Consider the following 26,777-nt stretch of genomic DNA (forward strand, 5'->3'; position numbering starts at 1 on the left):
AATCACCTCTTCCTGCAGAAAGCAGTAAGGAAGATCAAATAGTCATTTTACACAGTGGTTTTACATACCTTTCATATCTGCAATGGTTTATAAGTGTGTATGGGAACTGCTGAGTCACGGCCTGAACCTCTGATGGATCACCTGAGGCGAGCCATGAGCCAGCCAGAGGAGCACAGGTGAAGGCAATTCACCTGTGCTGCAGGAAGGGGTGGAGCCTGGCTGCACCTCTCCTAGACCTATTTAAGAGCTGGCTACCAGTGGGGAAGGATCTCTTCTGGAGATCATCTCTCTTGGTGTCTTCTGGTGAGCTCAGCTGAAGGGTAAGCTCTTCCACTTATTCTCTTTTGTGATCATTGTCTACCTTGCTTGATTCTCTTGATTATGTTGTGATTACAACATTTTGATATCTGTTGATTAAACAATTATATTGCGATTATAGCATCTTGATTATACATAAGTGTTAAAGCTCAAATGCTGTAATTAGTTTCTCTGACTACTGTTAGGAAGATTTGTTCTTTTCAATAATGTTATTTTCTCTCTTTTCCCATGCTGTTCTCTGCATAATCACAACAAGCAATTCTACATTGACCAAAAAATGGACAAGAGATGTCCACATCACAACGTGACCTGGGTTTTTGCAAATTTTGTATAAAGTAGAACGTGTGCATACACATGATTTATAAGTTGTTGCAAACTTACACTCCATTCTGAAAACTGCTTCCTTATTTCTGGGAATCTGATGAACAAAATAGAAAGAAAAGTGTATTTACTCACAGCACTTCTACAAAGAACTAATCCATACAGGCACTTGCAAGACACTCCAGTTTTCCTGGTTGAAGTCTAGGTATACATACACATACTATACCCACTACAGACCATTCTATGAGACACATTCCAATAACCAGTTGTTCATTTTTGTTACTGTGCTGTCTGCTCTCAAGCACACACGCTTGAATCCAGACAAAATATTGCAGCAAGACTGGTTGTGTTATCACCGTATATGCATGTGAGACACACTGATTTAGCTTGTTGCTGGCCGCAGACATTGCCTTCTTGTAATAAATTATCATACAGCCAGAGATGCAGCTTTTTTGTAGAGTCAAAATACAAGTTTAAAATGCTGGAGCACAGAGCCAACATATTATCTCTCTTCTACTTGCAGACTAAATCCATACCTTATTTCATGCCCCACTATGCATAAGTACATCCAGCTGGTGCAACCTTGCTGGTGCCAGGACAGGCAAAATAAAAACATCCACAAAGGTCCCACAGTGCCCAGTATGTAGTAGGTGGCATTCATTTAGCCCAAAGTATGGTTTTAAACCAGTTCAATTAAACAGGCTAATATATACAAATATCCATTTCCATTTCAATCTGGCCTGTTTCCCTTAGCAAACAAAATTTAAGAACGCCTACTTTAAGTTATTTCAAATAAATATGCCTGCGTAGCTTACTTATTTATTTTTGCTGGTTAAGTGCACAGGAAAATTTTATACCTAGACAAAATCTGACATTATTTATAATCATTGCTGGTGTGCCTAAGAATCATACCATGCAAGCGTCAGAGAAATAAGGCCCTACAAAATGAAGGTTTTCTGGTTAATATAAGTCGTAGCAAGAAAAATGTTTGGAGATGTAAAATATGAAGGGAAAAGAAAGGATATAAACTTAGGCTAGAGTGCGTGCGAGCACTTAAGCACAGAATGAATCTAACATCTCTGTAACTGCATGGCACAAGGAAACTTTTAGCACCAAAGCTGTGGAGATCTCAGACATTCATCAGTCCATGCTAAAAAGATACAAAAAGATCTTCTGCTTTCATGAGAACCAGGATCAGGTTTTCACAGTCCCTGGACAAGCCTAGATTAAAGAACAGTTTCCAGACAGAAAGAAATTTGTGAACCTTTTTAATTATTCATGCTCCCAGAAGCAAACCCTCTCAAGTTGCAGGCCAGGAGGCCTCCAGGCCATGGTTTTTTGGGGTTTCAGTAGAGGGAATAAGCAGCCGCATTCTCAGCAATATCACTTGGATGAAAGTGGCTGCCAGGCTCAAGAAAAACACTGTTGTATGTTTGGCACACATGAAAGGGAACTGGCAGGGGAAAAGCTTAACTGCTCTCTGTTTGCAAATTCCAGTTCTTCTGCTGGTGCTAGAGCACCTGCAGCCCTGGACACTAAGTCAGAAAGGCAAGGTCAGGCCATGCTGATGGAAGGGAGGGCTCAGCAAGTTCATCTGTCCACAGCAGAGTACTTATTCCTTCTCTCGTGCCTCCTTTGGAAAGAGGACTAGAGAGAGTAGTGAATATGCAAAGGTCACACTCAGGGAAGGCTGGAGCTGCAAATTCAGGGGAACCTTGGCATCCATAGGTTGCTCTGCCAACTCTCTGGGGGAAAAAAAAAAAAAAGAAGAAAAAAAAAAAAAAAAAAAAAAAAAAAAAAAAAAAACAGCATAAAGAAAATGGCAGTACCCCCAAAACCTCATGGGACAAAGAATAGACCTGCTTTATGGAGTTCCAAGCTGGTTAGAGAGAATAATTGGCACTAAATCTGTGCCAATTTTGCATCAGAACTACTGGCAGTGCTGCCAAAGAAGGCCCAATAGATCTCTAGATCCTCTATTCGTATCTGGAATGTGGTGGAAAAGGGACAGAAATACCTTGTACATTTAGTACTGTCTTGCATCTTGAGCACTCTTTGCCTGGTAGGCTTCCCTCAGCATCCAAATTCACAATAGTTTCCATTAAAACTATCAGAACCTTTGGCTGACCGCTCCCCAGACCAGAAGCACCGCTGGATGTGTGAGCAGCCAGCCTTCCACACTGCTGTAGCTTCGACTATCTGTTACCCCAACCCAGGATACTGACTCATCAGAGGTCAATTGACTGGAAGATCTGCAGTGTCAGCTCCTGCTGGAGAAGCCTTCAGATCTGCCTGAGACTGTTGATGAGTGGATTAGGAGAGGCTGTGCTCTGTTTCACAGCTGGCAGCATGGAGGAGATATTTTGATTGATGTCAATCTGTTGCATTTTCCTCCTGAGTGTGTCTCTACGCTCAGCTCAAAAATCTTAATCCACACCACTGACTTTTACAGCCACCTCTGTTTTCACCTGCATTCTTCTCAATAACTATGGCCCCTGCCTACTCCTTACACAGCGAAGAGAAAATCCAGAGGTATCACTAGGAAGGGACACTGTCTCACATTTGTCTGATAGAGATTTCCCATTTGGACTCAAGAGAGCACAGTGAGCACTGAAGAGATTTGGGCCTTGCTGTATACTGCTGTAAGAGCTGTCCTCTTTGCAAGTAAATATAGAGGGATGAAAGTTCATGTGATAGCCTCAGCACCCCATGGTTATTTCCTGCTTGTGAGGCAGGAGCTTAAGCTACACAATACAGAGATTCCATTTTGAATCCATAAGGAAATATTAACCAAGTTTTGATAAAAAGCAATTAAGTAATGGGATGTATTTAATATAGGTAGCCAGATAGAGGAAAAAATAAAACTAGCACTGATAGCACAGAAAGCATTATGTCCAGCTGTCTAAAAATTAACTATTATTACACACCAAAAAGTCCTTCCAGCAGTAAAACAGCAGTGAAACCACTCAATCTAAAATGTTGCAAAGCCTGTTTGAAAACACTAGTGCAAATTGCTATATTCCTGTATGAAACAAGGTATCAATAGTTCAGTGGCTCACTGAATTATTTCTTTTTAAGGAAGTAAATCTGTATGTTTTTGTTGAGGAGCAAGTATTCCTTGTGATGGTAACGGCTAATAAGTCAGCAGAGGAAAAGACCCTGACTGGGCAGCACCAGTCTGACACAAGTTGGAAGCAGCAGAAAGTACATTTCCAGGCAAAAATAAATAAAAATGACACTAATTAAGGACTTGTCCTTTTGCTCTTGCAGAGAGAACACAGTTTACATGAGGGGATTGCTTGCATACTGCCCTCACACCCTCCGTGGCCACTCTCTCATGGATACACAGCTATGTGTGACTGCCCTCATCTTCTGCATTTCCTTTTAATAGGCTAGAAGATAAATAAAAAGGCAGTGCAACTTTTTAAGACAGATTAGAACAGACAAGCTGGTACTGTAATATGGATGCACACAATTAACTTTTGACATAGGGGTGGGGCATGAAAACATGCAGCAATATATGTATCACAATCTGGGAACTCCTGGAAAGACAATCCAAAACTGGTCCTGGAGTACACACCAACCAGATGGCCCATATGCATTTCAGATCCTTCCTATACCCTCTTCAAATAGCTTTGTGACAGAAATGATGCTTAAGAGATTCCCGGCAAGTTTAGGGCTGCATGTGGTATTTCAGGTCTGTTATCTTGTATCTCCCAACAAAGAAGAGATGTGGTGCTCAGGGGCATGATTTAGCGGAGGGCTGTTGGAGTTAGGGTAGGATGGTTAGGTCGGGGTTGGACTGATGATCTGTAAGCTCTTTTCCAACCTGAGTGATTTTATGATTCTATGACTCTAAGGGATATGGTGATACGGACATAATAAACAAAAACCAAACACGTCCTTTTAAAAGGAAGCTTGTCAAAATAATAAAATCAATTTATTTGTTGATAATTTATATTTGTTATATAGATTCAATTACAACATGTTACTAAAAACTGTTTTCTTGCTGCCTGGATCACTCTCCGCCATAACCGCAAGAGGAGGAATCCTGTTAGAACAGCGGCATCTAGTGGGCACTCTGCACTTTGTTTTTACATCTCACTTCGAGCTGCAGCTGGGGCTTTTTAGAGCCACGGGCTGAACTTCGTACAACTACACAATTACTCATCAACAGAAGAAAAAAGGGCACATAGATCAAAAGAACAAAGAACTTTTTTTTTTCTTCTGACACTGGTAAATGATTACATAGACACATTTAAAATAAAATAACATGCAGAATTGAGACATAAAGATGACCTTTTAAAAGGTCAGTTAAGTAAGGTACATGTAACTGAGAAAGGAAAACTTTGTTCCAGCTTGTGCCGGTTGTCTCTTAACCTCTCACTGGCAGCACTGAGGAGTCTGGCTCCATCTTCTTAACGACCTCCTTCCAGGTATTTATAGGCACTGATGAGATCCCCACAACCCATCTCTTCTGTAGGTTGAACAGTCCTAGCTCTCTCAACTTTTCCTCATAGGGAAATGCTCCAGACCCCTTCATCATCTTAGTGGCCTTTCATGAGGGTTCCTCCAAGAGCTCCATATTTCTGGAGAGGCCAGAACTGGATGCAGCACTCCACTGTGGTCTCCACGGTGTCAAACAGGCTGAAAAATGTATGTGGTTAAATTTACTTGGAGAGAGAAGCTCTGAATCCTTCACATGGAAAGCAACGGTGGCACTGCTTCTACCGAGAATGGCAACAATTCTGATGCCTTTCCTGTAACGTAACATTTAAGAAATCTCTATGTGGTTGCTTGAGTAGCATCCAAAGGAAGATTACATTTCATCAGAAAAAAAACCCCACTCAACACAGCTTTTTGCTCCATCAGAAGTGGCTTCATCTTGGAAGTTTCAGGACATATTCTGTCAAGAGTTCATAACCTTCCTTTATAGCCTCTGAAGAAAGACGACCATTCCATTTGACATCAAGACCCAACACAGTTTGAAGGCTCTTATTATGGCCTTCCTCATTCTCAAAATGTGTGGGATAGCTTAAGCCCCAGGGGTTAGTGGGCAATTCCTCCATAGTGGGAAGGAGTTAATGATTTTACTGAAATGGGCATGCTAACAGTTCTAGTAAACTCTTATGGAGGGAATCCCCAGGAAGCACAAGCCGAAAGGACTGCAAGGCATCACAAACGACTGAGCCACCCAGAGTCCAAAAGCCTTATGTGACTAAATAGGAAGACCAGTGCCTGAGAGACGTCTGTCTTTACAGCAAGAAAAGCAGGAGAGGCAACAATAGAACTATATGGTTCATGATTGCTCCTACAGGGGTTTTGTCTGAAGAATATCTGAGGTGATTCCAAGGTTTGAAGGTTCTTTTTATCCACAGAATCTCTGGCGCTCTCGGTAAGCGATCTGTCTGATAAAAGCCTGGGTGTCAAGTCCCTTCATTAAAGAAATAGATCAAAGTGTCTGCTAAGATTTCCTATGGTCTCAAGTGACCCTGAAGTCACAACATAAACAGAACGTGTATCTCCTGTAAGGTAGATATTTGCTATGGAAAAGTCCCTGATTGAGCTGGCAGAAGTTGGTGCTCCTGCTGCTGCCCACATGGTGTGGAGACTGGGCTTCGGAAAAAGAGCCATAACTTTTTGCTAAGAGTCCACAGAGAAACAGGCAAATAAAATTTGCTCTCTTGATGGATGACGACAATCTTGTAAGTAGCAGTAAAAAAAAAAAAAGATGATGGTTTCTTTCCTTGTGGCAAGCAGCTCCTTGGAATGCCTCTGGAAGCTCATCACCCGACTGAAGCAGAAACAGTCTTACAGTAAAAAGGCAGGTGAATCGGCGCCAAGAGATGGGGATGGTCATGAAGCAGGCACAGCAGCAACACCATTTTGAATTGGAAGAGACCCTTCAAGGCTATCTGGTCCAACATCCCTGCAGTGAACAGGGACACCTACATCTCCATCAGATTGTTCAGAGCCCCATCCAGCCCTACAGCGATTGTCTCCAGAGACAGGAAGACTCAGTAATCCCTGTGCATCGTAGCCCAACAGGTACAGAAGATCATGCTACTATCACCTCAGAGAACACAAATCGGTATCAAAATCCTGTTTATTTGGTCTTTCAGGGGATTTGCTGCGAGGACACTGATACATACAACTCCAAAATATTTTTGACTGGGTGCAGGTTCTGGACACCCAGTGAAGAGTTCTGCAGTGCCCAAGTTTAAAACTGATTTGTTGCCTCTTAACAACAAAGTAGAACATAACTAACAGAGAATGAATAGAAAAGGGAAGTGCGAAATTATAGTAGCAGAAGAAAAACTAAAACTAATGAAAGAAGTCCTTATTAGGAAAGAAAAAATACCAGGTAACATGACAGAGATGATGATGTGGAAATAATCTCCAAATGGAAGCAGTGAAAGTGTCAATAAATCTACCAATCCAATTGCATTGCAAAGCAGTGAGAATATAGGCTAGCAACTATATAAACAAATGTGGATGTTACCAGAATGTGTGTGGCATGAAACGAAGACTAATACTCTGGTAAGTAATTACATTCAAAGAGTACAAAGGCCTGTTATGTCATTAACACTAAAATAACATATTCAATCTTACAGCTTTCAACAGAAAGAAGCTCATGACAAAATGCATTTTGTAAGAAAAAAAAAAAAAAAAAAAAAAAAAAAAAAGAAAAAGCAAAGCAACCAAAAGGACAGCTTTGCAATCAGCATTTAGAAATCTAAGTTTGAACTCAAAGGACCCTTTGCAGTGCACAAAATGAATCTCTGAAGTATTAAGTGGGTCGCTGTCCCACAGAAACATGAAATACTGCTGTTCTTATAGCTCAAGCAAAAAAAAACCCCAAACCATGCACTGTTGTGTTAGCAACAGATATACAAAAAAAAAAAAAAAAAAAAAAAGAACCACCACAAATGCATTACTGTGTTAGTTACAAATATTTGCTTTTTAGCTAACAATTCAGATCTCTACGAATTTTATTTCTACAGATTTCAGGGAAAAAAAACTGTTTCAGATGTAGCTTCACTTGGTAACAGACCTTTCACTCCTGTCTGTAAGAAATCCCAGGTTTGGCTAGGTCTAGTAAAGTTCTACCCTCATCTCAGTGGTTTAAAGAAAAATACAGTTAGTTCCTATTAACTCCTGTTGAAGTTTGATTGTAGTTAACATATTTCTATTTGCCTGAAACTTTTTGGGGGATAGGTATCTGTAAGCATTTCTTTGTGGAATTTTTATGAAACACTTTTGAAACATTTCTATTTCTGCATGTCTGATGCATTTATATACTTTGAGAATGACAGAAAACAAACACTAATTAGACACCTTAAAAACAATCAAATCCAGGGAAATCGAAGAGATTTAATACCTATTCTCGCTTTCCCCTCCCATGCATCTCAGAACTTCATGACGGAAAAGTATGGACTAAATCACAAGAGAATTTTTTGTCTACATGGTATCGTTAACTAGATATAACTATTTACTAGAATAACTATTTACATTTTAAGTATTATCTTCTCAAAAATAAATACCTGATATTAAACAAAACTAATGAAACGGATAGGCTTGGAATGCTGTGGCTGAGCACTCTACTTCTGGAGTCTTCACACACCAGATAAAATTCAGTGCAGTGGTTTCCAATTGTAGGTCATAGTTTAATTATAGGAAATATTAAATAAATCAGATTTCAAAAGGGTAACATACATTGGATTCATGTTTTATTTTGTTGGCCAAAACAATTTGAGTTATAAAAAAAGAACTGGGGAAAGCTTTTTGTGCACTTTTAATGTACAAATTCAAATCTTGGTGCCTCAGGAAAATCTCATGTCTTCATTTTTGTAAATATAGACACTTCCTTGTTCAGTGAAGAAGCTTCTTCCACTGCTTAATGCTTATAACAGGTCTTCAGAAAATGTCTTCCTTCTGCTTTCTGGTTTTTTGCTGTTCTAGCTTCTGATTTCTATTTCAGTATCAGCCACACTGCACGCTGCCACATTCAGAGCATAAGAAGGTTTGCTTCCATTCCACAGGTACACGAGAGCACCGATTATTCAGCACATTGCTACAATGTATAAGCCAACTGCCCCAGTGAAACAGCTTCAGGTATTTTGTTTCTTCCATTTTCCTTAAGCAACATCAAATCAGAATGAACCCAATTCCTGAGAAATTCTATTTACTTGCCAGACAGGTTGCTGGAGGCCACGATACGTTATAAACACCAACTCAGGAAATTCAGATGGAAACACTTAGGTTAGTGTATGGCTTTTTGATAGCCAAATTTGCATGATTTCCATGAACTGCAGCATCGAAGAACGCAGTCTTCAAGAAATAGATCCACACTTTGAAGACACTTCAGAGTTATTTCCTCTTCCATAAAGCTACGTTCCTGAAAACTGTCTACTGCTGCCAGACTACTCACAGCACTACGTCAAATACTCATACAGTACTTTAATCAGGAATTGAGGATTTATCATTTGCAGAAAGATACGGCCGCACTGGGTTCAGATTGAAGAGTCTTCTAAGAAACCAGCTGTTATTTGTTTGGTTTGCAGCCGATCTGATCTTCAGCAGACACAGAAAGAGGCATTTCCTCAGTTCTAGGACGTTTAGATGCTGGGGAATTTTGAAGACTGTCATCAGATGGTAATGGCCTCTCTGAAACAAGCAAATGAAAGTCATTGGTCTGTTGATTCATGAACAATTAAATACTCGAGAAACTGGTTTGAGAGTCCAGCACCTGAAACAAGCTTCAGGTGTCTTTAAAACCTACCTGTGTGATCTGCAGAACAAGTAAGTTTATTCTGCAGTGTTTCAAATGTCAGTCAATGGTACCATTATTATTGAACTGCAGTAACATACTGTCACATGAGCAACTGAGACAACTGCAGTGAGAACAACACACTTCATGTAGTCAAAAGCACCTTTCAAACACACCTACATAATGAAGAAGCTTTACAATCTGCAACTACTTTTACATCTGTGCTTGATTTGAGATCTTTATGGCTTGTAATAGAAGTTTATAATGGAAAAAAAGACTGGCAAACAATTTTGCTGGATATTAAGATACAGCACAAAAACTTACCATGTTCCTGTTCTGAGGAAGGAGGCACAGGAACCGTGTCTGTATATACTGAGGCTGGTGTTTCTGGCTTCAGTGATACCAAGTTTATTCTCCTTTGAAAGAGAAGAAACAGTTCAATTACTTTATTTGAAGATTTATTTGACACACAGTAATTTAAATTTAGGTCTTGTTTGGAAATAAGTTACTAAACATATTATCTTCTTTGATATGCCAAGTAGGATGTTTTCAGAAGTTCTTTGAATACAACTACACATCTTTTTATTTATCTTTTTCCACAACAAAATATTTTTTCATATGTTGTATTTGAAATAATCCTACAGAGTATGTTATTTTGGTCAAATATTTTAAAGCAAAGACTGGCTGAAAAGGCAAAGAATTTAACCTGTTTCTTGACACCTGCTAAGGCTTCCAATTCCACTGCAACAGGTTACTATTCCTGGTCTAGCCCCATCCACAACATTAACACTTCTGACTGATAGAACTCTAGAGGATTCTTTTGATCATTGAAGTGTGCTTTTAAAAATAAATAAACCAAGCCAGAACAACAACAACAAAATAAAATATTTCTTTACATCACATCTTGTGGATGACACTTACAAAATAAGAAAAGTGGCAGAGGATTAACTGATCTACTAAAAAACAGATCTTACAGGCAGCACCATGCACGCTACTACATGAAGACACTTATGGTATAATTAGCTGATATGATAAAATATAGCTTATTTCTCAAGATTAACTAGCTCCATCAGTCACCCTGCCCTCCAGACAACAGCCACTTTCGACTCTCTAGTTAGTCTTCATTTGTTAGTCCTCGTACACATGATCATTGATGTAGAGAAAGCCATCATCCTGCAGTCACCTTCTCTAAGACTGCTCTTTGCAGCTGATGATGAAACCCAGAACCTGCTTTCTCAATGACCACCTTTTCTCTAGCTACCTACTAATCGATTTATTCCTTCGAGAAATACCAACAGGCTCCTAAATCATAAAATTAGCCTTTCTTTGCTGACAATGTCTAGACTTCTAATTGTGTGTCTATCAGCTTAGGATCTTACACTGCAGGCTCTGTGACAATATTGCAGAATGTGCGACAATCAATACTTGAATCACAGGCCATTTCTGAAAACATCTAAATCTTCACCCTATGGAATATCTTCATGCAGTGCTTTAAGACCCATTCATCTGGTTCTTCACTTCTTGAAATACTTCTTGTCAGAAGGGTTTCATAATATTCCCTGTCAGCTGAAGGCACCATCTTTCTAGAAAGTGGGACATAAAAACAGACAACTGTGTCTGCCATTTCAACAAGGCTTAAGAGCCAGGTTAACTTTGCTACTGCCTCACGTTTTAGATAGAAATATGAGAGTTACATTTAGGATTTTAAAGACATTTTGACCTTACAGTTGCAGTACAACTAGAACAAAAAGTTCCAGGTCAAGACCAGGAATTTATATCTAAACCTCAAACCTTTAAATGTAGTACACAGCTTGTCTTGGCCTTCATATTTATGACTGCAAATGGCAATATAAATCTCACCTTGGCGTCTTGCTCCACGCTTGTAAAGTGTTGAGAGTAATCCTCCTGGGCTGGTTTCCTTTAGTACTCTGGCTGGCTGGCTGGCTGATTTTCCTCTCCTCTGAAGATGAGACTGGAACATTTTTTATGCCAACAGGTGTGAAAGGCAAGTCCTTACCAGCAGCTACAGGCGTTTTAGGTTGGAGAGTGGGAGTGCTCAGAGGAGTTCCCTCTGTCAGCCTTGAGCCTGGGGAAATGACTTTGTGTGGTTGACTCTTCTTCACTTTCTTCTCTGTTGCACCAGAAGTCCTGACATTTATTTGAGGCTTTTCCTTCAGTGGTATTCCCAGTTCATCCTTCTCAAAGGTAACAAACGAACAGTACCCATCCGTAGAAGAAATAGCAAGAAAGGCTCCATCACTGGACCTATTTGAAATTTTTTTCCATTAAGGGGAAAGGTGAAAACTTCTTTCTTCAATCCCAACTCACCTCCATATATAACATACACTGCACTCATCTGTACTTCTTCCCCTCCCCCAGTACACACATACATCTAAGTAAAACTGCAGTCAAGTGAAAAAACATCCAATTCAAAAGAACAAAAGATCTTCACATCTTGCCTTCACACCTGATTTAATCTCTCTGGCCCTGCCAATGATTAGTGGTAGTGTGCTGCTACCAGAAACTACATCCATCTGAGCTGGGACACAATATGGTCCATATCTTCAGCCACAGTTTCAGAAATATTGCAGAACTCTGCACATCCAGACCAGAAGAGCAATTTAAACTCTCTATTTATGACCCTCAGGCTAAGTAGAAGCCATGCTCAGAATCACTGTGGTGTTCACAAGGACAGGGGCTTGGTGCCCATTTTAATCAGTGATGTTGTGCTTGTACTTTCTTCCATTCCCCTTCTCGTGTTACACAATGATTTTCAGTTTCTGAGCATCAATTATAACTTCTAAAAAAAGAAGTGTCCACATGCTCTTCAGTTTAGAAATATGGGTCAGAAAAGCCTAACAAGCCCAATCCAGCAGAGGGATTATTCTGACTGCAGAGGCTTGACTTCAGTTTCCAGCTCCGGTTCTGACTTCCTACATCAAGCCAGATTAGCTACTATGCATGAAGAGCCACCATGAAGAATTATACAGATAAAGCATTATTTGGCCACAATACAGACACCTAAACTCAAAGATGACCTTGGTAATCTCAAATAACATCATTGTTACCACTTACACCCCCTGGACAATGGGCTCTTTATTGTGGATATATCTGTACAAATGCCACCTGCTTGTCCTTTGGCTGCTGGCACCTTGGTTCCCAGCTGATCAAAGAACCGTAATTCTCCACTTTACAGAGCAAACAAGATGACTTGCTGTCCAGATATTGCAATGACAGTGACCAAAGACGCGTCATGAATGAAACTCAAAAATAAAGCAGGACACCAGATGCAGTGCAAAGCTTCAACACAAAAACAGGACGTTCTCCCCAGCACAACAAAGAATCTAACAATGACCTACCATGAAATGTCACTGAGGGTGTGATAATGTATGTTAGAAACATAACCAAAAGGGAAAGACTGCTCAGTGTCATAAAAAAGCACAGAATCTTCTGAAGCAACAGCAAACACCAATCGATAGGGTAGATTCAATAGAGCGGGCGATGATTTCTGACTGATTTCATCTATAATGCAAACAAATGAAAACACTGAGAATTCTCTCTTGTATTCAGTGCAGGGTAGTAACTGCACTAGTTAGGCGTGATCCAAATAGAGATTTAATTGTTCATCAAATAATGACTGAGAAAATAGCAAGGCTATAAAATGTAAAGTTTAATGGCAAGCATTAACATTTCCATTGTCCATAGGTTCTACCGTCTCACAGAGAAGACAGAAGTTCAGTTCATTCAGGTTGCTCATATTTTGTTTTGTAAAGTCTGTTTTTTCCCAGTTTATGTTTTGCAACATAATTACGCACCAAAGTTTAAAGAAACAACTCCTAGGATATACATTAGATCAAAGTCACCCCAAATTTATGCCTGCACATTACATTCTGTATGTCCCGTACGAAATATATCTTGGTTTCCAGCTTCTAGCTAGCCTTTTGCTTCCAGCATTGTTTCATTGTAAGGACAGATTATTCCGCTTTCCACTGGACCGCTAGCTAGCTACTTTCCAAAATTCCTAGAATACGGGTTTCCTGTTCACTTCTGTGATTATGGAAGCAATGCAGTGTAAGAGGCAGGCCATTAACATGTACTTGCACTTACAGATTTCTGGACTACCGCATTTTCACTTCTCTAGGAGCGTGCTGCAGAAACTCACCACTGCATTTAGAGCTACAGAGCGTGACAGCTGACACTCACCTCCTTGCCACAGAATAGCACTGGATCTAAATATTATGATGGAAATACAGAACACAACACATTATCTCTAAGTCCTCTAAGGAATACTGCACACTAATCCTCTAAAGAAAGAGGTTTTATTTCACTCCTGCTTGAAATGAGCAAAACTCTGCCTTTTCAGCAGAACACTAGTCTGGTTAAAATATAAACACTCCTGCCCCATAGGGCTCATAAGAAGGCTAAAATTCAATCTCCAGGTAAGTTCTCATGCAACTTCATACCACTCTTCCCCTCCTCAGAATTCCCATTCTGATCAGAGATCAGCATTCCTTCTGGTTTGGCTTCCCTGAATAAACATCAAAGGGTGTTGCAAACTACACTCACTCTGTGGTGCTTCTGTGATGTGCATAGTTGAGACTAAAAGAAAATATTTCATTGCATTGCCCCTTTAGTGCGAAGCCAAGTTATTTACATTTTTCCTCCCCCCCCCCCAAGCAGAATGGTTAAAAGTTAAAGGAAAGTACTAAGAATTATTTTTGTAGCCTACGGTGCCAAGTAAGGCATTCATCTACTATTTCAAAAGCTACTCACAAGGTACTTGAGGTAAATTCAGGGTCTTAGAATCAGGAAACAGCTTCTAAGATGTGGTACAACACTATCTTAATGGAATGTTAAAAGGCTGGGGCATAAAATTGTATGGCCTGAAAATAAACAGTCACATAGGCCTTTTCACATATTTGCTGTAAAAATCATACTCCCTGAAGGATTTGCAGTACCTTTATTAAGTGCTCGTCTCAACTCAAAGTAGACTGGGCAGCAGCGAACAGCCAGAGTTGCCTTTCCTGGACAGGGCAGATGACCCATGGGCCTTTAAGAATAAGTATTTCAGAAAATAGCATTTCATTATTATTATTTTGTTTTTTAATAAAATAATATTGACATCTTATTGAACTCTACCTTTTAAGATTATTTCTGGAGAAAACATATGTGGTGTTTGTTACATTTTCTCCTGATTCAACACAGCCAGCTGCAAAAATAAAGGCAAAAGCATTACTCATCAAATCAAAAGGTACTGACTGTACACTTTATGTCTATAAACATTTTACTTCTCGAGAATTAAACTTGTCATTTAGTTGGACAAGAGCTGTGCAACTTGAATGCAACTTAAAAAGGCATCCTAAATATTTATTTAATGCTGTTTGTGTTCCCCTTATATAATTCCCACTCAAAGCTTCTTTTTTATGTTGCCAGACATCTATAAATACTGTGCTTAACTGCAGGGCAAAGTGATTTTCTCCTTGCAATGTTATTTTTACTATAACTGCATAATGTTTTTAAGAAAGAATACAAACAAAGCGAGACCTGACAGTCAAAAGAAAATAATAACCCCTCATTTCTATTTTAACAGAAAACGTTGCCATTTCCATGTTTCAGTTAAGAAAAATGCCATAAATATCATTTTTATCACAGAGAAAATTGAAGTTCTGAGCCACTAATGAAAACGTATTGTGGAGCCTCTATTTCCTTCAAGGGGAAGATGATAAATGAGGAATGGCATCATTCAGATAAATAACCCCCCCCACTAGTCTGAAAAGCAATCTTTATGCACGCTTCAAGTATAAACAATGTACTTCATAGCGTATGCTCTTCTCACATACCTGGAGTGAGCAGTAAGGAACCATCAGGAGTAAAACTGAGTCTGCGGAAAAATGACTTCATGCTGTCATCATGAAACATCCGATAGCTCCTAGCCTGTAACATTGAAATCTTGACTGTTACATGTACCATGAATATGTCAGCAGGAATTCAAGTGAGAAAAAAATCACCTGGTTGTACAACCCATCCTCATGGAACTTTTAAAATAAAAGACAAATATTTTTAAAAAACACAGCTCCTTCAAACTCATTTTCTCTCTTTGCTATTAACTCTTTACAGCTAAGAAAAATAGGCCCTAATCCCTCTTCAACTAATCAAAACACTCTAAGAGTAGTCACATTAGACCAGTAATCAAGGACTCATAACCTGCAGAACAACATTATGTAGCAGTCAATGTAAAAGCTTGTTCCACAGGCATTTAATTTTAACTCTTTAAGTAGAGGTTTAAATAGAACTTTTATAACGGCAAAGAGCCCTCTCTCAAACCTCTCCTTCTGTCACTATAGCAATTGTTACAAATGTTTAAAAAAATATAAATAAAAGAAATTGAAAAACCAGCTTGGAATTGTTATTTTAGTATCACTTTGAACTAACTTGGGGAAAGAAAAAAAACTTTTTGGGTTCTCTTCAACAAATCAGTAAAAATGTAGGAAATTCTAATCCCATTTTTCCTAAGAATTGGTTGCAAATTTCAGACTGCTGCACTGCAAGTATTAATGCCATGTTGTATCTGTCAATAAACGTACAGCCACTATCTGACAGACAAGTTTCCAGTCTGTTAAAATTCACATGCATACATTTTTTTTCCACGCTACTTCTAACGTTTACCAAATGTTAGTGTTATTACTGTGCACAAAATGCACAGTGTTATGACTTTACTCAGCTGAACCTGCTGAAAGATCAACAGCAGCAGGCAATGTTTTCTGTTGATTGCTTCTAAAATGGCACAGGAAAAAATATGTAAAACACAAAGGTGAGACAGAGACAGAAATAGGTGATGTGTGGATTATTTGAATGGCAAATACTTGCTCCTCTGCTTGCAGGGAACAGAGTAACTGATATAGAATAGCACCCAGCATGTTCTCCAGTACCATTAATAACAGAAACAACATACCTCTCCTTCAGCTCCTGACTCAGATGGCATCTTGGTAACATTGAATGCCACACGCTTGGTTTGTGTGTTGTATACCCGCAGAACCCTACGTAGTAGAGCATACAATTAGCTTTCACAGTGTCCTTTCACCCCAGGTTTCACACAGTGTTACAACACTTCGCTTTTTGGTCAGGACTGCCAAATATAAGAAATCTAAGTGACAAACACATAAATTTTTAACTCCATTCATGAGAGACCACTAGAAAAGTTATATTTTTTATGGCTACGCAACCAATTAGTCACTGACAACTATTTGACTCAATCATGTTTCCAAAGTACCAGCACACGTGTTCATAAAGGAATTTAATGGATAGCAAACAGCCACGCCATTCCTACCTGTGTTGCAGTGGCCACTATGCTCCTGTGATGTGGGAACTCATCTCACCATTAGCTACATTTTGGGGCCTTCATTGAGTTTTCTTAGGAATAAATGAAAACTGGAGTGTAACACCACAGAGAATGTTGGAGCTCTGCTGATTTCATCTCCCTAAAACAGCAAGTAGCCAAAGCAAATCTAAGGGCTGGTCTAACAGTCCTGTCTTTTCTGCCAGCTCTTACATCCACTGAAACCTCTGCTTGGTTACACTGGTTTGTTAGACTAGTAGAGAACTAACCTAACAAAAGATCAATTTGATTTGCTGAAACAGCTCCACAGAGTCCTGACAGAGTAAGGAGGAGAAAATAGGTGATGTTGTGGCATCCAGCAGTCGGTTTGAGGCAGCTGTGGAACTACAAGCTTTGGGTGCCACACAGCTAACCTGGCCTGGCAAAAGTGGAGGAAAACTCCCTACTCCAGGCTGCTGAACATCCAGTCCAAGCACCAGCTCTGGCTCCTGTTGGACTCTTGCTGAGCTAGATATTTGCCAACCTTGCAGAAGTGTCTGAAACTTGAGGAGGTAGGAGACTTCCTCTATTCAGATTAGTTCATGCTCTAGCTTGTGACTTGATTCCAAGAAAAACTTGTGCATCACTCTATTACTCACATTTTGCTGCTGTTCGTTTTAGTAAAAGCAGACAAATTTCTCATAAGTGGTTATCTGAAGACAGAGGCTCATAATGAACCAGTAGTCATTAACTCATCATTTCTCAGAGCCTATTGCAAATCTTAAATCAGAACTACTTCTGCACTATCACAGCAATTTTCTCTGCAACGGGTGCCAGATGACACGCATTTATTAGCCAGCTGCAATCCCTTCAGAGCAGCACACATGCCCTCAACAGTTTAAGCTGAACTGCAAAGTTCTGACAAGCCCCAACTTTTATGAAGTGTGCATTTGCTTTCCCAATGACTTCACTTACAAAACTCCTGGGGATGGGGAGGGAGCAAGAGGGCAAAAGAAAGGTATCAGTGGAAACACATTTTAACTGATTACTTAACCTGTTCATATCTTTCTGTAAACTGTATTGATAAGGATGGACTTACTAGATCACTGACAATCAGAGAATGCAGCAGTCTCTTTAAGATGCATCTGGTATCTCTAATGACTAATGGCATGAAAACTTATTGCCTAAAGACAATTTTCTTTGAAAGGTTACATAAGCTTATTTGCCACTTAGAAAAGACACTCATACCTCAGGAATCACTTACCACAACCATAAAGCCAACTAACTTAGCACGTTGCTTCATCTCAGCTTTCTTACAGAACAATCTGAGCCCACGTAAAAGTCACATTTATAACACATCTGAGCATGAGTTAAAAGTATGTTTAAGAAAAAAACATCAAGGCAAAACACTTAGAGCAACAGCTCACCTATCACAACTCAGAGTTGCAATGTACTGGCCTAGAGGATCCCAGGTTATTCCTTGGACATAACTCTTGTGTTCATTTAATATTGAAACCTTCTGTCCTGAAATTACAAACAGTTCCCAAATTCTGAAGTCAAATGTGCTTTAAAAACATTTCTTCATTTCAGAAATAAAGCAAAGTAGAATGTTTTAAAATGTAAACAAATAATCCTTTGAACATGCATATCTATCCTGGTGGTACCTGACAAGAATGTTGGAAACAGGTACATTCTAGAAATAAAACAGCTAGTTGCAGCCAATTGGCAATGCTGTTCCCTGTGAACTAACTCAGATAAGCAGCTTGGTTCAGGCATCAAATGAGCACATTTCAAAACTAAAAAGCATATCAAAATTTTTCTGATGTAGACAAAAAACTTCTAACGGAATTCTAAAATACTTTTCAATAGTTAACTGATTTTGGGTGTATGAGAAGTCAGAAATTCCAGCATTAAAATGTAACATTCAGGTGGGGCTAGAGATAGCTAGGTTCCAGGCCTGTAGAAACTCACTTCCTCCACCAAGCAGGCACTGAAAAAAGGCACTGCACACTCACTGACTGATCATTTACTCACACAGCTTTCAGAAACGCTTCCACAGCAGTGCTAACTCATTCTTTCACAACTCAATCTATCATGAAAGCACGAACTCTCCGACCCTTCTACAGTGGAGTGGCACAAATCCAAAGTGCTAGGATGAGGTAAAGTTACTTGTAATTCTCATAAAATATTTCATTTTAACTGTCGGATACGGACTTCTAATAGCACGGTCTTGTTTTGTTTCAAAGACACAGCTCTTTGAAAAGATAACACAGGGTTGAGGCCAGGCTGCAAATTCCAGAAGTCCTTCTGGTCTGGAAGTCCCTGTTTTCGGTGCCCAACAACAGATGCCTAAGAGCATAAGAAGAAAGTGAGCACCTAACTGTACTTCTCCAGGATGTTCTGTGAGTTTCCAAGTTTGTACGTACACAATAAGCCAGTGACGTTGTCTTTGTACTAAACAGCCCTGTGGATTTTTTAATTAATTTTCATTCAGTCAGGTTTTTTTTTGTTTTTTGTTTTTTCCTAAACTATGCAATCTTTTAGCCGGGGTCAAGCTCTCCCTGAAACTCTTTACTTTTGCGTACCTACAATCTCAACCACAAGTCCTACATTTTCCAGTACTGGCTTCTTACTTCTGACTTACTAGTTCTGACACTGCCTAGAAGACACAAATTTCCTCCACAGCAGTAATTTCATGCTAAAAGCAAGCAGTAAGAATGGAAGGACATTCAGCATTTTTATCAAAAATTAAGGTGGCATCTGGTAACGATACCCATGCACGAACTTACACTCTGAGCACACACACATCTAATTGAACATCCATGCAAGTTATACTTAAGGAAAGTCAACTATTTCCACATGAAATCAGAAGTGAAAGCAATGATCACATTGCTAATCAGAAAATATTAAACTCCTGTCAAGGAACCTAACCTAGCTGGTTATTGGCACCTATATACACACAGCTGCGAACTGCAGTGTCCAAAATATTCTGCACTGGTCCAACCTCTACAGGGCTTTTCTTGGAGAATATGAGCAATCCCACAGCAGTGGGATGAGCATGAACAAAAGTGTTTTGCTGAACAAAGCATAAAAAAGTGTCACACCTGGAAAAAAAGAAGCCTTCTGCATTCTTCTGTGTTTAGCTGAGGTAGTTACTTGATACCAGTCAAGTTTTGTTTGCTTGCTGGGAAGCGTGGGGTGAGTACGAGCTTGAGGGAGGTGGGAAGAAAGGATAACATTTGCTTTCCAAGTAATCTGAAGTGATTACTTGTGTACAAACTTTGCTGACCTGAAGGTATCTTTATACGCTGGAGTATATGCCTCACAATTCCAGAAATCTACCAACTAAGTTGACTGTTCTCTCACTGAATAAAGATGTGCTTAATTACTTTGGTAAATACTTGGGGATACTTCCATCAAGGGTGGAGCCACAATGGCTAAAACACAGTACTTACCTTTAATGACATCCCACATGATAGCCGTGTTATCTACAGAGGCAGACGCCATGTAATTCCCATCTGAAGTCCAACAAATATCATACACATCTTCTAAGTGGCCTCTAGAAGCCAGCAAAGGAACTGATTATTAAGGCAAACAGGTACACGTAAATGTAACAGCTGTACATGTTTCAGGGTTAAAAAAAAATAACCAAAGAGAGAAATAAAGAACTGTTGAAGAGAAGGAACAGCACGATTTTCAGCTTCTATAGAATTTCCATACTCAGAGGCATTGAAATGTTTTATAAAGCACATCCTCCTTCTACTCAATGTAGGTTTCTTTAACATTTCTTTTTTCACGTGCAATAAATGTCACTTTTCATGAAGACTTTCCTGCATACTTAGGGGTTTCAGAAAAACAGTAAACAAAGATGCATATGCAGTAGAAATACAGAAAACTAGGTTTGATTCGATGTAGCTGAACAAACGTTTAAAAATATTGAGAACCACCCGGAAAGGCTTCATCAAAAGCTATGCATATTGTTTGTAGTTTGAATGTTTATTATATAGGGTGGGAGCTTTGGTAATGAATATTTGCAACACTAAATTTAGGGGAGGGGGACTGGCTCTGTTTGCTTTAAGAAGTTAATGTTACTAAGGATCATGCTGGTGTTTTATGCAACCTCACGAGCACATCTGAAACTGTTCTCACGGAAATCTCAATAGTTGCAAGGAATGTATTGGTTATGGATAGCAATAGTTACTTATGTTTTGTAAACAAGTGTAAATTCTGAATGATTTTGGCAGTATAGACAGAAAGTAAAACTTTTAACAGATGCTACAAAGAAAGCAAAACAAACATACATCTCATAAAAAACTACTGCAGATTGCAGAACCACCCATTTCTTGCAATCTTCCGCTGGGAGTGAGAACAGAACACCACAGACAGTACTGCAACTGCAAACCAGCAGTGGTTTGATGCCTTAGCCACTGTCAGCAATACTTATGTGGTCTCTGCAGGCAAAGTGTGTCTATCTTATTAATTACAACATGGTTTGAAACAAAAGCTGTCCATTGTAGAAGATTTTCAACTATTTAAAAGAACTAGTTGGAAAAGACTCCTCCAGCCTCACAGCTTCTATCTGGCAAATCTGCCCAAACTATTTCAGCTACTGATGTTTTTTATTTTAATAATGATCAAAATCTGCACTACGAAGCTAACAAATAAAACTTTACATTTACTTATATACAGGCATTAAAGTTCAAGTGATTGCAAATCTTAGGAACCAATTTCAGAGCACATCAGCTATGTCATGCAAATTCTTTATGTCACATAAATGCTGTAACAGAAGATGCAGGTTGGCCCTGTATCAAAACAAAGAAATTAAAGACAATAAAAAGATGAACTCACAGTAAGCAAATTTTAGAGAGTGTTGGAAGTCCTAAAATCACTGAACAAAAGACTGTACTAAATGATAAAATTCACTGTGGAATCAAAAACACTGAATAGAAAAATATCTCAAAAATATTAAAATACCTTAAAGTTTTAACAACTGTCCAGTTCTCCTTGTTAAGCTGAGCTTCATCTTCATCCTGAAAAGCCAGTGGTTCCAATTCTTTGCTATCATTCAGCTTCCATAATAAAATAACAGCATCTGGACAAGAAATAATATGAAGCTTCTTTTCCACTTGTTTGCTAACACATTATATTTGGTTCAATGTTACAATCATCTCACATATGATACATGAAGAACAGACCTTAACTTGCACTGGGGAAGAGATGTTCCTACACTGCCTTACCCTTTTATTTTTTTGCATAATGCTTTAATTAAAAAAAGTAGATTCCCAAGAGTAAAATGAGAGTACAGTGCATAATCACAGAATGGCCTGGGTTGGAAGGAACCTCAAGGATCATGAATCTCCAACCCCCCTGCCACAGGCAGGGCCACCAACCTCCACATTTAATACTAGCCCAGGCTGCCCAGGGCCCCATCCAACCTGGCCTTGAACACCTCCAGGGACGGGGCATCCACAGCCTCTCTGGGCAGCCTGTTCCAGCACCTCACCACTCTCTCTGTGAAAAACTTCCCCCTGACATCCAACCTAAATCTTCCCTCCTTCAACTTAGAACCATTTCCCCTTGTCCTGCAATTATCAATTTAACTTTCAGTTTGCTTTGGATTAGAGCTGGCTATGGTTCTGTATGTCATGCTTCTTGAAAATCTTCTAGTGCAGAAGGTAACACTGAGCTCTGTCTCACAGGACATACGCCCACCTATTGCTGTCCTTACTGGGACTGAAGAAACTACATCACCCTGGAGAGACAGGAAGAAACATAGAGATTCAGCCACAGCTTCCCTGCGACACTAGGCAATCCATTCAATCTCCCCTCCTTCTCAGACTCACAGCCAGCAGTAAGTTATGTAAAAACTAACTGCATGACAGGCATTTACTGCTTACAGCCAGAGGGCACATAGGAATCCGAAACTGAAATCATGAGAAGGTATGAACAAGTCCATACGTTCACTTTTTCCCCTTCACTCACCAAATGCACAAACAGAGCTTCTTCTCATCAGCACCGCTGAGCACTGTTACTCACCATCTCCACCAGATGCAAGGACTTCACCATTGGGAGAGAAGCGCACGACATTTACTGCTTTGGTATGGCGGGCGAGATTGGACAAGAATTCCACAATAGCTTTTCCATCCGGTCCTTTCTCCACTTTCCAGATCTAGTTACAAAAGCACTGCGGGTAGTTTTTGGAAACAAGGTATAATCTACATGTCTCACAAGAATTCACAGTTTACTCCTTGGACCATCATTCTGAACTTACCATCTGAAACTTCCACAGGTAAAGCTGCAGCAGTACCACAAATTTTCCCTCTTTGAGCTACAGCTGCAACTGCACTGAAGCATAGAATCACAGAATCATAGAATCACAAGGTTGGAAAGGACCTACAAGACCATCTGGTCCAACCATCCTCCCATTACCACTGCTACCACTAGCACTAAACCACATCTCGTAGCTCCTCATCCAGATGCCTCTTGAACACTGCCAGGGATGGCGACTCTACCACCTCCCTGGGCAGCCATTCCAGTGCCTGACCACTCTGAGAGAAAAAATTCTACTTTATGTCTAACCTAAACCTCAATTTGCCTCTGAGGAAAAGTTTTGTTTGGTCTACTGGAATTAACTCCTAATTTTTCATGACATGAATCCCACTTAGTACTTCCAAAAGAAAGAGGCAGTCCAGCCAGACACATATCACAGTTACAATTCATGATAATTCGTTACAAAACACATATGAAAGTATAATATTTCACAAAATATCGCGTTGAGGATCCTAAGGAACATGCATTTGATCCAATCAAAATGCACCCCACTGTAAAGACAGATTTGATCTTTGCACTGCAGATCCTCTGCTAAAACAGAACATTTACCTATTCAAAAGGAAACGTGGGAGTAATAAAAAAAAAAAACAACTTTATTATTTCTGTTTTCCTGCTTATCACACATATAACAAGACTCTCTTGCAACACTCCTGATTTATTCACACATATCAGATGACAGAAGAATGACAGAATATAAATAGACCCAAAAGATAATTAAAATGTAAAATTAACAGCAAAGATAGATAAATAGACAGAAAGATACACACACATCGCAGAAAACCTGCATGAATTCATTGCCCTCCAGTCCATTCCCAAGGAGCACATGAAGACTCTTGGCTTGGAATCTGTCATCATGCCAGAATGAGTTTGAGAGAAGAATTTTGATTAAACAAGCCTTCTGTTTTACTGCACATCATCAGGATGAAGAGACATAGAGGATGAGTTCCTCTATGAACATGAACTGAACAGCCCAGCACTGATGGGAAACCTAACTATATTGCAGTTTTGGATCCAATAAAAAGGGAGGCAAGCATTTCAGAAGTGCTCAAGCAGTACTCAGAAAAACTCTTGAGCGCTGTATCTACCTTCCGTACTGAGAAGCTGTTAGAAAAGCAACAACACATTTGAGTTAACTATATTTGTCTGCAATGAAAACTCTGCCTTGCCAGGCCATTAACTTTATTTAAGGAGTTGACTAACATGCAATGAAAAAATAATATGGCTCATTCAGTGCTCTTGATTTCCCACCGTTTTCCAACGCACACTAAGGCTATTAGAAAAAACAAGTGATACTGAATGACTGGGACAGTCCTCATGGCCAATAAGAATTTATAAGAAAGAAAACAACTGCTTGATTTTGCAGTGGTGAATCTGATAGCCACTTATTTTGTGGCTCAGGCTACACAACCAATCATTATTTTCAGAAATGACTCTCAAAAAAGAACAGCTGATTAACACAGCTTGCTAACACCAACGGAAAACCATTTCTGAGAGCTGTACATGGAGAAGACTGAAAAGGCGTGTGGAAACATCCCACAGTGCTGACAGCTTACAAAACAGGCAGATGAAGATCAACTGTGATGAACACAAAGGAACGAAAACCAGTTGTTTGTCATTAACCCATAAGATGATGCCATAAATTTGGGGTTACTACTCAATTTCAGAATCACAGGGCTTGGAAGGGAACTTTGAAGATCACCTAGCCCAACTTCTCAATAAACACAGATCATCTTCTAAAAGATTCAGTTTGACACTCGGCATTAGCAAAGAGCAGTAAGCATAGATACAGCCATTCTGTCTACAAGTGAACAACCTCACGCTTTTGCCCTCAACATCTACTATATAACCATTAAGGTTGAAAAAGACCTCTAAGATCACCTAGTCCAACTGTCAGCATAACAACCACGTCCCTCAGTGCCACATCCACATGGCTGTTGAACATCTCCAGGGATGGTGACTTCACCACTTATCTGTGCAGCCTGTGCCACTGCCTCACTGCTCTTGCTGAGAAGAAATTACTCCTGACATCCAATCTGAACCTCCCCTGGTGCAACTTCAGGCCATTAGCTCTCATCCTATCACTTCTACCTGGGAGAAGAGGCCAACCCCATCTCACCACAACCTCCTCTCAGGTGGTTGTAGAGAGCGATGAGGTCTCTCCTGAGCCTCCTCTTCTCCAGACTGAACAACCCCAGCTCCCTCAGTTGCTCCCCGTCAGACTCATGCCCCAAACCCTCCATAACTCCAATGTCCTTTTCTGGACACTGCCCATGGCCTCGATGTCCACATCAGTTCCTAAAATATCTCAGATAACACCTCAGATAAGAGTACGTGTCATGCTTTATGCTATTTATGCCAGGAAGCAGAACAGAAGAGGTGTGAGACATACCCGGACAGCCGTGTCCACACCTGCGGAGGCCAGTCGGTTGATCTTCCCATCAGTTCCGTGCTGGAAGTCCAAGCTGTACACAGGCTCCTTGTTGTGCCATGCTATCTCGCAAGTGATGACCTTCATGTCTGCTAAGGAAAACAGAGCAAAACCCTGGCTAAATTCCTGCTCCCTATAACCACGATCCAAGTTAACGCGGACCTCACAAGCACTACAGGAACTGACAGGACGGTAGTTTCAGGAAGATCACTGTAGGTCGCCGCGATTACAGCGGCAGAGGTTGCTGTCCGACCGCTGCAGTACGCAGCACACTTCGGGCAGGAACTGCAGCTCTTCCCTCCTGGAGGAGGCCGAGCTGACCCCGCACCGCCAACAGAGGCCGCTCCCGCCCGCCGGCGGTGTGAACTGGCAGTTTAACCGCGTGGAAGAACATAAGCCGCCCGACCTCGCCGCTCCTCACCGCACGCCCACAGAAAGCATCTGGACCCCTGGCCCAGCCGCCCCGCGCGCCTCTCCCCTCAGTCCCAACCACTGTAACAGCCGCCCGCGCCCCCAGCCTCTACCTGCGACCCGGCGCGGCCCAGCTCCAGCGCGGGAGCGCGTTTCCCGCCCCGCGCATGCGTGTGGGCTCTGGGCGGGCTCGAGCGGGGCGACAGCGCCCCCTGGTGGCACTGCTGAGGGCACGGGGCGGGGAATGGAAAGCGAGCGGCGTGGGGCACGGCAGTACGGCGCGGCTGAGCAGCGGCGTGGCCGGCTGCAGGGAAGCGCGGGAGGTTTCCACAGCTTCTCAAACCCACGAAGAGGCGGCTTTCCCCTCGGCTTGAATCATAGAATCACAGAATGGCCTGGGTTGAAAAGGACCACAATGATCATCTAGTTTCAACCCCCTGCTGTGTGCAGGGTCACCAGCCACCAGTCCAGGCTGCCCAGAGCCACATCCAGCCTGGCCTTGAATGCCTCCAGGGATGGGGCATCCACAGCCTCCTTGGGCAACCTGTTCCAGTGCGTCACCACCCTCTGTGTGAAAAACTTCCTCCTAACCTAAACCTCCCCTGTCTCAGTTTAAAGCCACTCCCCCTTGTCCTATCACTATCCACCCTCATAAGCGGTTGTTCCCCGTCCTTATCTGCTCCCTTCAAGTACTGGAAGGCCACAAGGTCGTCTCCCCAGAGCCTTCTCTTTTACAAGCTAAACAAGCCCACATGCATCATACGTAAGGAAAGCCGGTAACAGTCTTACTTGCTTATAAGGGAAACACAGCACCTGATGACAAGTTTTGATCCAGCAAATTCAGATTTATTTTTTCATTTTCATTTTTTACAAAAAATACATTT

At 40.7% G+C, this 26,777-nt stretch overlaps 1 protein-coding gene across 1 annotated transcript; it reads right to left on the minus strand.

Annotated features, from left to right (window-relative positions):
- Window positions 1–9,184: 9,184 nt before the first annotated feature.
- CHAF1B (chromatin assembly factor 1 subunit B) lies at window positions 9,185–25,569 on the minus strand (the record flags this gene model as incomplete). The annotated part of the gene is made up of 13 exons (XM_079542758.1): window positions 9,185–9,306; window positions 9,734–9,825; window positions 11,270–11,674; window positions 12,769–12,931; window positions 14,368–14,459; window positions 14,549–14,618; window positions 15,250–15,343; window positions 16,362–16,446; window positions 18,152–18,248; window positions 20,180–20,283; window positions 21,699–21,816; window positions 22,761–22,893; window positions 25,444–25,569. 13 exons carry the CDS (start codon window positions 25,567–25,569, stop codon window positions 9,185–9,187), a joined length of 1,701 nt encoding a protein of 566 aa, XP_079398884.1.
- Window positions 25,570–26,777: the final 1,208 nt, after the last annotated feature.

This window comes from Tetrao urogallus, assembly GCF_951394365.1.
Source record: "Tetrao urogallus genome assembly, chromosome: 1".
In the NCBI taxonomy this organism is placed as follows: domain Eukaryota; kingdom Metazoa; phylum Chordata; class Aves; order Galliformes; family Phasianidae; genus Tetrao; species Tetrao urogallus.